General features: G+C 50.6%; 1 protein-coding gene across 2 annotated transcripts in view; it reads right to left on the bottom strand.

Annotated features, from left to right (window-relative positions):
* The window catches only part of ZNF346 (zinc finger protein 346), a 113,476-nt gene that overhangs the window by 78,526 nt on the left and 21,833 nt on the right, over positions 1-13,117 (bottom strand). For both annotated transcript variants that reach the window (XM_075344647.1, XM_075344646.1), the window contains exon 4: positions 6,174-6,321. In XM_075344647.1, the coding sequence (XP_075200762.1) occupies positions 6,174-6,321 (148 nt within the window). The remainder of the gene's footprint in view (positions 1-6,173; positions 6,322-13,117) is intronic.

Raw genomic sequence — 13,117 nt, forward strand, 5'->3', positions numbered from 1 at the left:
GTAAGACGCAAATGCCGAGGTCTGGGTGGTAATGGGTGCCACTTGTGGCGCGGACGCGCACGTGGCTGCTTCAATTTGCGCTTGACCTGCTGAGATAGCTTGTAGCGCCCATACGGCTGCGAATGCTGGGGCAAAAGAAGCTCCGATAGCTTCATAGATGGATTTCAACCAGAGCTCCATCTGCCTGTCAGTGGCATCTTTGAGCGAGGCCCCATCTTCCACTGCAAGTATGGATCTAGCCGCCAGTCTGGAGATTGGAGGATCCACTTTGGGACACTGAGTCCAACCTTTAACCACGTCAGGGGGAAAAGGATAACGTGTATCCTTAAGGCGCTTCGAAAAACGCTTATCTGGACAAGCATGGTGATTCTGGACTGCCTCTCTGAAATCAGAGTGGTCTAGAAACATACTCTGTGTACGCTTGGGGAACCTGAAAACGGAATTTCTCCTGCTGAGAAGCTGACTCCTCCGCCGGAGGAGCTGAGGGAGAAATATCCAGCATTTGATTGATGGACGCAATAAGATCGTTCACTATGGCGTCCCCATCTGGAGAATTAAGATTGAGAGCGCCCTCAGGATCAGAATCCTGATCAGCTGTCTCCGCATCATCAACCAGAGATTCCCCCCACTGAGACCCTGAACAATATGATGTCGAGGGAAATTCTAAGCGAGCCCGCTTAGTCGGTCTGGGACTGGGGTCTAAGTCATAACCCTCAGCCTGGGATGTATGAGATACCCCGGAAGGACATTGTTGGTCCAACTGAGGGGGGCCAGGGAACAGTGATTCAACAGAGTCCCTTTGCTGAGATACCGGCCTGGACTGCAAGGCTTCTAGTATCTTAGCCATAGTCTCAGAGAGTTTTGCAAACTCCGTCCCCGTCACCTGAACAGCGTCAACAGGTGGCTCCCCCTGGGCCCCTCTTAGCAGAGGCTCTGGCTGAAGAAGTGCCACAGGGGCCGAACATTGCACACAATGAGGGTCAGTGGAACCTGCCGGCAGCTGGGTCGTACAAGCGGCGCAGGCAGCATAATAAGCCTGTGTTTTGGCACCCCTGCCTTTTGTGGGCGCCATGCTATTGTTTTCCCTGAGCAACACAATAGGGTATATAGCCAGAATGAACTGTGCTCATACAGTGTAAAGAATATACTATAAACCAATAATGTATCAATACACTACAGCACCATGGGGCTAGCACCAACAGGTGCTGCTTACCACCCGCCTAAAGCGGTTGTGAGGCCACCAGAGACAGTGTCTGGGTCTCCCAGGGTTTGTCCCTCTCTGCAGCGTCGGAGGAGCTGACAGGAATGGCTGCGGCGTCCTGACGAGAGGAGGGAGCCGTGGGCGTGGCCGAGAAAGTGCGGGAACTGGTGCTCACACTGTGCACAGTGAGGGGGGTGGAGTATGCAAATCATACTCCAGCCTTCAGTGCTGCTCGTTCCGTGCAGCGTCCCGCCCTTCCCCTGCCTGTCAGGGCTGAGGGCGGGAGAAAAGGAAACTAGGCCGCAAGAAAGCCGGGGACTCGAGTATAAGCTTGGCCGCCGTAAAAGCGCGGCCGGCGCCGAAGTCCCCGGCGAACTACAAGTCCCAGCCGCGCCGCAGTTACCCATGGCAGCGGCGGTTAGCGCGGTAGCCCCTACATATAAACACACTCAGCGACGCTGAGTGTGTAATGGCACAGTTTAACCCGGTCAGCGCCGCGGTCCCCGGTGCACTAGCACACCCAGCAAAGCTGAGGTGCTGCCGTGCGCGGTCCCCACAGGGATACAGAGTACCTTCAAGTAGCAGGGCCATGTCCCTGAACGGTACCCGGCTCCTATCCAGCAGGCTCCACAGGAGTTGTGGATGAAGCACGGTCTCAGTGCCTGGAGACCGATAGGATCCCACTTCGCCCAGAGCCCTGAGGGGGATGGGGAAGGAAAACAGCATGTGGGCTCCAGCCTCCGTACCCGCAATGGATACCTCAACCTTAACAACACCGCCGACAAGAGTGGGGTGAGAAGGGAGCATGCTGGGGGCCCTATATGGGCCCACTTTTCTTCCATCCGACATGGTCAGCAGCTGCTGCTGACCAATCTGTGGAGCTATGTGTGCAGGTCTGCCTCCTTCGCACAAAGCAAAAAAACTGAGGAGCCCGTGGGAGCACGGGGGGTGTATAGGCAGAAGGGGAGGGGCTTAACACTTTTAAGTGTAGTACTTTGTGCGGCCTCCGGAGGCATAGCCTATACACCCAATTGTCTGGGTCTCCCAATAGAGCGACAAAGAAAGCATCACTGCCAACCCCTAGGGGTGCAGGACCGCAATCACAGCTGCCCCGACTTCGAGAATACTCGAGGGGCCGTGGCTAACCCCAAGGGAAGAGCCACGAATGGGATCACTCTGATTGCAAAACGTAGCCAACGCTGGTGTGAAACTGCGATTGGCACATGCAGATAGGCATCTTCTGATGTCGATGGATGCCAGGGAATCTCCTTAGGTCATTGATTGACCGCAGAGACTTCATGCGAAAATGCCGCACCTGAACCTGCTTGAGAAGCTTGAGATCCAGGTCTGAGGCACCGCCCTCTTCGGGTACTAGGAATAGATTTAAGCAGAAATCTCAGAACCGTTCCCAGTCGGGAACCGGTACAATTACTCCAGTGGCCTGCAAGAATGCCCCAGCCTGTGAGAAGGCGGCGGCCTTGGAGCAGGGGGGAGTTGACAGAAAAAATCTGTTTGGCGGGCTGGATAGAAATCTATCCTGTAGCCGTGGGAGATGTATCTCGCACCCACTGATTGGAGACGTGTTAAAACCATACGTCGCCAAAATGGGAGAGCCTGCCACCGACCAAGGACGTTGCTGGCGTGGCCAGATAGCCAGGAGGAGGCTGACTTAGTGGCAGCATCTCCTGCGGTCTTCTGAGGACGCGGCTTCGTGCGCCATTTGGGTTTACGATCCTTGGCTGAGCCAGTGGACGAGGCCGAGGGCTTAGAGAACGATCAGATGGAGGAACGAAAGGAACGAAACCTTGACTGATTCCTGCCCTGGACAGGTTTCCTGGTTTAGGTTTATGGCATGGAAGAAAACTCTTCCCGCCAAGAGCTTCCTTAATAATTTCATCCAGTTGTTCCCGAATAGTCTGGTCCCAGCAAAAGGGAGCCCAGCAAGGAACTTCTTTAGAAGCATCCGCCTTCCACTTCCGAAGCCACAGGAGCCTGCGGATAGCGAGGAAATTAGCCGAGGCCACCGCAGAGCGGTGAGAGTCTCCAGCATGGCAGATATGGCATAGATTCCCTGTGAGGGAATACATCTTCTCTAGAGAAGCAGAGATGGCCTTGAAAACCCGCACTGCTGCAAAAGCTGGGGAGAACGAGGCCCCTGCCGCCTCCATACAGACTTGGCCAGAAGGACAACCTGTCGGACAGCAAGCCGTAAGTGAGGAGCCATCAGCCACTGGTACAACGGTCCGGGCTGAGGGTCTAAAAACACCGGAGGGATCACCTTTGGTGAATGAGCCCACTCCTTGACCACCTCTGGTGGAAGGGGAAAACTGTCCTCAGCACCACGCTTTGGGAAGCGTTTGCCAGAACAGACCCTGGGCTTGGTCACAGTGGCCTGAAAAACTGGAGTGGTTAAGGAACCCACTCGTTGTTCTCTTAGGCAAGGTAACTGGTGCCCTTTTAGGTCCAGTACCGAAGAAATGTACCGTGGATCCTTAGGAAGGTGCCGTCAGCCACTGATACAACTATCCGGGCTGAAACACTAGACACCGGAGGGACCACCCTTGGTGAATGAGCCCACTCCTTGACCACCTCTGGTGGAAGGGGGAAACAGTCATCAGAACCACGCTTTGGGAGCGTCTGTCAGGACAGGCTCTGGGCTTGGTCACAGAGGGCTGGAAACTGGAGTGGTTAAGGAACACACTCCTTGTTCTCTTTAAGGTATACTGATGCCTTTCTGCCAGAGGGGGGATACTACCCTGATACAGGCGGATTGAGGTCCAGTACAAATATAATGGACGCAATCAAAACATTAGCATCTGCATCACCTTCGGACAAATCAATGTACATGAAGAAGCGTCTGAGCCCCCAGTAAGGACATCCTCCTTGTCCAGTGAGTCAGCTCGTGAATCAGAGCTGCGGGACGGGGAAGGACAGGGGACCCTGCGTCTCCATTTTAGGAGGACGGGGTCTGAGACCAGATGAAGGGTCCTCTGAGAGCTTTGCTGAGCGAGCCGTAGCAGCAGAAGCGCCCTGAGAAGGGGGCTAATGCATGCTCAGCACCACCTGCCGGAGCAGCTGGAGGGATCCTCCAGGCTGAGGAATCACTGTGTTTATGTGCTCGGTACATGTACATGCAGTGCATAATAAGAAAACAGCCTTGCAGCCTTGCTCTGATGTGAGACATGCTGCAGAAGTGGGGGCTCTGTGAGGGAATGCATCTCCAGAAAGACCCCCAGCAGAGTATATAAACAGAGAATATAAGCAGCTGCATAACCGGAGGTTGTGGCTTGCCAGACCGTTTAACATACATTTCTGTGCCCTCCAATCCCCCAGCCCAGGCCCCCATTTGTCACAATGAGGGATCTCTGTGCCTATGCAGACACAGAGAACGCTGAGAAAATGGCGACCGGAGCGAGGAGAGGGGGCGGGGCCTACTCTGAGAGTGGGCAAATGAAGTATACAGGGGAGGGAATCCTTCCTCAGAGAGGAGTGTCCGCTCCCTGTGCTAAACAGCCGCTGGGCGAAGCCACGCTGTCCCTCTGCACTGACTGACATGCAGGAGTGGAGAATCGAAACTAGGCCTCAGGCGAAGCCGGGGCCTAGATTTAAAAATGCGGCCAGCGTGCAGGCACCGTCGGCGCGGTTCTCCAGTGAAAACTGGGAAACCGGCCGGAAACGTTAACACAGCGATATAACACACTGTCCCCAATAAATAAAGTACAAGGGACCCCTGGAAGGACCACTTTCTGTGGTAAAAACGTCTCAATACTTAGCTTTGAGACGCAGGGCCATGTCCCTGGAGAGGGGTTAAACGCTCCTTCCAGCAGGATCCATAGGGGCTGCGGATGGAGACCGGTCTCCTGCAAAGCAGTGAGAACCGTGATGGCTCCCACTTCAAGCCAGATCCCGAGGGGTGGCGAAGGAGCGCGGCATGTGAAGGCTCCAGCCTTGTAAATTCAACCTTAACAGCACAGTGGGGTGAGAAGGGACATGCCGGGAGTCCAACTGGACCCGCTTTTCTTCCAAATCTTTGAAAAATCAAAAATCAGAGAATGCATGTGTGTGTGACCTCCTGAACATAAAGCATTGAAACTGGCTAGGACTGGCTACCAGGGGGTGTATATGCTAGGAGGGAGGAGCTACACGTTTGAGTGTAGTACTTTGTGTGTCCTCCGGAGGCAGAAGCTATACACCCATGGTCTGGGTCTCCCATAAAGGAACGATAAAGAAAGTAATGAGTAACTCGAATGCCGTACTATTCATGCAATTAGTGAATAGTGCAGCATTCGGGTTACTCGTTACATTGTGAGTATTCCCCATTGACTTGCATTGCCCAGGCTATTCGGAATGAATACGCGAGTATTAGACAGTACTTGTTATGAGTATAGTGAGTACGAATTGTTAGGTACTGGCTCAACTCTACTCTACATCTTTGTTCACAAAAATTCATTCTGTATTACCAAAACCAGTGCAAAACAACTGCAGTACATGAACAATGTTTAAGCACTTAATGTACTGTGACAGATATACCCATCACATCATGAAGCGGGTCAGTACCTTTGGAGCGGGCTCAGAAGCAGAACCCACTGTAGAGGGAAGATGCCAACTATATTATATAGCTAACAGCATCATTTAAGCGTTGAGATCTGGACAGATATCAGATATGGCGACCACTGGTTTCCCTGTGACGCAAAATCAGGGAACTTATTGGTTTCTATGATAGACAGAGGCCGGCTGACCATCCTCGTGCCGGTCATGTCGTCTCCTCTGTGACGCCCACATTCAGCCTCAGTCTGGTGAATCATAGAATGGTAGAGATGGAAGGGACCTCAAGGGCCATCGGGTACAACCGAATAGTTGCTTGTGGTGAAGTTACAGTATGCCCATGCAAAAGCTCACAGAAGTATACAGTACGCTAGGTCCACAAACGTACTGGAGGCCTTACATACAATTGCGTCCTATGAATATCTACCTTGGGGAGCTCCACCCTGTTCCTTCATTTTCAAATTCTTTGAATGCGTTTTGCCAAGATAGTGAGACATTGCAACCACTGGAGATGAGAAGGTCATGTTGCAGACTGGGCAGCACTTGTTCCTGTCTGCGTCATCACCGGCATTTTCCTGATGTGAAAGAAGAAAAAAAAAATAAAAAGACTGTAAAGTAATATAAACATAGCTATGGTGTTATTATATATAAAAAAACTACTAAAAGCTAATACGTAAAAGGAAGAGTAAACCCACAAGTGACATATGGACCCGTCATGCATACAATGAATGGCCACTTTAATAAAGACACTTGCCCATTCACGATTGGAACGGCCCTGAATGAAATTAGGCATGACTGAGTGTGCAGCATAATAGCAAGTCAGCAGATTATCTGCAGACCAATTTTCATGTGAATCCTCATTAGAATGGGAATAATTGAGCAACCTGAGAGTCTATAAATAAAGCATGGTCATACTGTGTTTTTCCAAAAATAAGCCCTCCCCCAAAAATACTACTTAGTCGCAATTCAATAATGAAGTGTCCGTGCAGCTAAAAAAATTAAGGATACTGCAGGACACTTCATATTATACACAGCGGCACCCCGTAATCATACTTACCAGATGCCGAGCAGAGGACCTGCAGTGATCGCGCTCACACACACACACACAATCAGATCGCACACACAAACATCCGATCTCACACACACACACAAACGAGCTCACACACACACACACAAACGAGCTCACACACACACAATCAGATCGCACACACAAACATCCGATCTCACACACACACAAACGAGCTCACACACACACACAGATCGCGCACACAAACACAAATGAGCTCACACACAATCAGATCGCACACACAAACATCCGATCTCACACACACAAACGAGCTCACACACACACAATCAGATCGCACACACAAACATCCGATCGCACACACAAACATCCGATCGCACACACAAACATCCGATCTCACACACACACACACACAAACGAGCTCACACACACACAATCAGATCGCACACACAAACATCCGATCTCACTCACACACACAAACGAGCTCACACACACACGAGCTCACACACACACAATCAGATCGCGCACACACACACAATCAGATCGCACACACAAACATCCAATCTCACACACACAAACGAGCTCACACACACACAATCAGATCGCACACACAAACATCCGATCTCACTCACACACACAAACGAGCTCACACACACAGAATCAGATCGCGCACACAAACACAAAAGAGCTCACACACACACACAATCAGATCGCACACACAAACATCCGATCTCACACACACACACAAACAAGCTCACACACACACAATCAGATCGCGCACACAAACGATCTCACACACACACACACAATCAGATCGCACACACAAACATCCGATCTCACACACACACACAAACAAGCTCACACACACACAATCAGATCGCACACACAAACATCCGATCTCACACACAAACATCCGATCTCACTCACACAAACAAACGAGCTCACTCACACAGAATCAGATCGCGCACACAAACGAGCTCACACACACAATCAGATCGCACACACAAACATCCGATCTCACACACACACAAACGAGCTCACACACACACAATCAGATCGCGCACACAAACACAAACGAGCTCACACACACAGAATCAGATCGCGCACACAAACACAAACGAGCTCACACACACACACACAATCAGATCGCACACACAAACATCCGATCTCACACACACACACACACAAACGAGCTCACACACACACAATCAGATCGCACACACAAACATCCGATCTCTCACACACACACAAACGAGCTCACACACACACAAACGAGCTCACACACACACACAAACGAGCTCACACACACAATCAGATCGCGCACACACACACAATCAGATCGCACACACAAACATCCGATCTCACTCACACACAAACGAGCTCACACACAATCAGATCGCGCACACAAACATCCGATCTCACACACACACACAAACGAGCTCACACACACACAATCAGATCGCACACACAAACATCCGATCTCACTCACACACACAATCAGATCGCGCACACAAACACAAACGAGCTCACACACACACACAATCAGATCGCACACACAAACATCCGATCTCACACACAAACAAGCTCACACACAATCAGATCGCACACACACACAGACAAACAAGCTCACACACACACAATCAGATCGCACACACAAACATCCGATCTCACTCACACACACAAACGAGCTCACACACACACAATCAGATCGCACACACAAACATCCGATCTCACACACACACACAAACGAGCTCACACACACACACACACAATCAGATCGCACACACAAACATCCGATCACACACACACACACACACACACAAACGAGCTCACACACACACAATCAGATCGCGTGCACACACACACAATCAGATTGCACACACAAACATACGATCTCACACACAATTTCATACACACAATCAGATCGCACACACAGACGATCTCACACACACAATCAGATAGCACATACACACATCCGATCTCACTCACACACACAAACGAGCTCACACACACACAATCAGATCGCGCACACAAACACAATCAGATCGCACACACACAATCAGATCGCACACACAAACATCCGATCTCACTCACACACACAAACGAGCTCACACACAATAAGATCGCACACACAAACATCCGATCTCACACACAAACTAGCTCACACACACACACAATCAGATCGCACACACAAACATCCGATCTCTCACACACACACAATCAGATCGCACACACAAACATCCGATCTCACTCACACAAACGAGCTCACACACACACAATCAGATCGCGCACACAAACGAGCTCACACACACACAATCAGATCGCACACACAAACATCCGATCTCACACACACACACACAAACGAGCTCACACACACAATCAGATCGCACACACAAACATCCGATCTCACACACACACACAATCAGATCGCACACACAAACATCCGATCTCACACACAAACATCCGATCTCACACACACACACACAAACGAGCTCACACACACACACAAACGAGCTCACACACACACACAAATGAGCTCTCACACACACACACAAACGAGCTCACACACACACACACAAACGAGCTCACACACACAAACGAGCTCACACACACAATCAGATCGCACACACAAACATCCGATCTCACACACACACACAAACGAGCTCACACACACACAATCAGATCGCACACACAAACATCCGATCTCACACACACACACACAAACGAGCTCACACACACAATCAGATTGCGTGCACACACACACAATCAGATTGCGTGCACACACACACAATCAGATTGCGTGCGCACACACACAATCAGATTGCGTGCGCACACACACACAATCAGATTGCGTGCACACACACACACAATCAGATTGCGTGCACACACACACAATCAGATTGCGTGCACACACACACAATCAGATTGCACACACACACAATCAGATTGCACACACACACAATCAGATTGCACACACACACAATCAGATTGCACACACACACAATCAGATTGCACACACACACAATCAGATTGCACACACACACAATCAGATTGCACACACACACAATCAGATTGCACACACAAACATACGATCTCACACACAATTTCATACACACAATCAGATCGCACACACAGACGATCTCACACACACAATCAGATCGCGCACACACACATCCGCACACACATACACACACAATCAGATCACACACAATCAGATAGCACATACACACATCCGCGCACACTCACACACACACAATCAGATCACACACACACACACACACAATCAGATCACATGACACACATACTCCCCACATCCAGCGACACCAATTTCTTCTCGTCGGCAGAATCCTGAGAGGCTGTGCAGTGGAGTGCAAGGACCTGCCGCAATGCTAGGTTACAGGGCCTGCGGACACATGTGACTTCCTCACATCATTCCCTGCGGCCATAAGTATTCTGTAACACTCAATGTAAAGTGTGCGTGTCAGCCAGAAGCAGGCGAGGACAGTGTGCAGCATCCACCGGAGATCACAGGGAGGACCTGGAAGCCACTGGTAAGTATGAGTCTCCCGGGAAGTGGTGTGTCTGCTTTTTTGCTTTTTTTTTTGGCGGGGGGGGGGGGGGGGGGGGTAGGTTAACTTACCCTCAACCATGTTTCTCCAAAAATAAGAGCTCCTCCAAAAATAAGCCCCAGTGCTTTTTTTTGGGAGGGGGGGGGGGCAAATAAGCCTTAGTGCTTTTTGGCAACTACAGTCTTATTTTTGGAAAAACACGGTAGGTGCCGTGCAGTGTCAACTGAACACAACACTGGTGCTCCATGCATAACTTGTGGCAACTTGGCTCCGATGACAAGTTTCAGAGCAACTGCTGTACAAAGAAAATAAAGTCCAGACTATAGTGGGCAGAAGAGCCCAAAAACTGGATCACTGAGCAGTGGGGGGGGGGGGGGGAATTGCCTGATTAAATGAACCAAATTTCTGATGATGGAAGGTCAGAATTTGGAACAAGCAGCAAAAATCGATAAGGCTAGGTTGTATTTTTGTGCCGTAATTGTGGGGTAAAATCTCAATATTTTTTGTGGGATTTTTTTGAACATTGAAACAAAAAAAACCAAAAACAAATAAAAACACACAAAAAAACAAAAACACTGTGCTTGCAATGTGTCAACACAGCTTAAAAGGAAACGGTCACCAGATTTGGGGTCTATAAGCTGCGGTCACCACCAGTGGGCTCTTATATACAGCATTCTAACATGCTGTATATAAGAGCCCAGGCCGCTGTGTACAACATAAAAAACACTTTATAATACTCACCTAGGGGGCGGTGCGGTGCAGACTGGTCAGATGGGTGTGTCCATTCTCCGGCGCCATCTTTGGCTTTCTTTTGAAGCCTGTGTGCACGACGCATCCTACGTTTTACACACTCGCTGGCATTGTGGTCCTGCACAGGTGAACTTTGAACTACACTGAGCAGAGTAAATTAAAGTATTGTAATGCGCCTGTGCGGGACCACAATGCCGGCAAGTGTGAATGACGTAAAACACGTCATGCACCCAGGCTTCAGAAGGAGGACAAAAATGGCAGAAAGAGGAGGTGCCGGAGAACAGAGACACCCATCCGAGCAGTCTGCACTGCAACCCCCTTAGAGGTATTATAAAGTGATTATTACATTCTACACAGCGGCCTGGACTCTTATATACAGCATGTTAGAATGCTGTATATAAGAGCTAATTGGTGGTGGTCGCAGCTTATAGGCCCCAAATCTGGTGACAGGTTCCCTTTAAGGCCTTCCTGTCAGGTATAAACAGTTGAAGTTGGTGAAGGTGGAGTAATGGTGTGGGGATGTCTCCCTGGCAGATCCTGGGTCCTCTAATATCTGTGGATTGAGGTTGGAACTGCAGAGCTTTCCTAACTATTGTAGCCGGCCGTGTTCATTACTTTATAGCAGCTGTTCACATTATGGCTGAAATATATTGGTTTCAAGGAACATAAAAGCTTGTTTTGCTTCTGCACCTGCCCTTCAGAGTCCCCAGATCTAAACCCAATAGAGCAGCTCTGAGAAAAGGTAGGACAATGTGTTCAAAGAATGTCACTACTTCCACCTAATTTGGAGGAAGCAATCATTACACAGGAGCCAATATTTCTGCACAATTTCAACACTTGTATGGAGATCTCCAATAAAAGTAGCTAATCAGTGCAAATGTCAGAAAAATACTATCTGCAGAGTCTTTAAAAGGAAAAAATAACTTAATACAGCCTCATACATCCTAGAGGTTGAACAGGAGTACAGTCAAGGCCCACTTCTTTTGGAACAACCAAGTGTTTGCGTAAATTGTAATAACATAGGTCCTTCAATCTCAAGGATTGTCTTCATGAGGCAACCACTTTAAAGGGGTTGTCCTGAGATCACAACCTATTCCTTATCTGCAGAATAGGTGAGATTGCTGGAGGTCCGGTCTGTAGATAGGTGATTATTTGTGATATGATTTCAGGACAACCCATTAAATCAGGGGTGGGGAACCTCCAGCCCGCGGGCCGTATGTGGCCCACAACGACTTTTTCTGTGGCCCCCAGGGACCGCAGTGCTGGGGCGGCAGCCGTATCTTGCTGGCCCTTTAAAACACCGCACGGCGCATTCAATGCTGAACGCACCTGAAGGACTACGTCCCCACGCTGGCACTGGCTACATGAGGACGTACTTTGTAGGCGGGGTAGATTTGCGCTCCAATCCAACAGAAGAGGAGCGACTGCCCCATCAACCCCAAGGTCCAACTGTCACTGTGCCCGACGGCAGCGCCGACTGTGCCTAGCGGCAGCGCTGACCATGCCCGGCGGCAGTGATCCCAGCCTCCCCCAGTTCTCTGCCTCCAACCTCATCCAGGGTCTGCCTGTGCTCCCAGCCTCCCCCAGGTTTGCCTGTGTCCCCAGCTTCCCCCACGTCTCTGTGTCCCCAGTCTCCCCCTGGTCTCTCTGTGTCCCCTAGCCCTGTCTGTGCCCCGAGCCTCCACCAGTGATCTCTGTGCACCCAGTGCGCTCAGTGCCCCCAGCCTCCCCCTGGTCTGTCTGTGCCCCCAGCCTCCCCCTGGTCTGTCTGTGCCCCAATCCCCCCGGTCTGTCTGTGCCTCCAGCCTCTCCCATTGTTTTTTGTGCCCCCAGGGCTGTCTGTGCCCCTCCGGCATCCCCCAGGGCTGTCTGTGCCCCTCCGGCATCCCCCAGGGCTGTCTGTGCCCCTCCGGCATCCCCCAGGGCTGTCTGTGCCCCTCCGGCATCCCCCAGGGCTGTCTGTGCCCCTCCGGCATCCCCCAGGGCTGTCTGTGCCCCTCCGGCATCCCCCAGGGCTGTCTGTGCCCC

Source organism: Anomaloglossus baeobatrachus, chromosome 4 (genome assembly GCF_048569485.1).
Source record: "Anomaloglossus baeobatrachus isolate aAnoBae1 chromosome 4, aAnoBae1.hap1, whole genome shotgun sequence".
Classification (NCBI taxonomy): Eukaryota; Metazoa; Chordata; class Amphibia; order Anura; family Aromobatidae; genus Anomaloglossus; species Anomaloglossus baeobatrachus.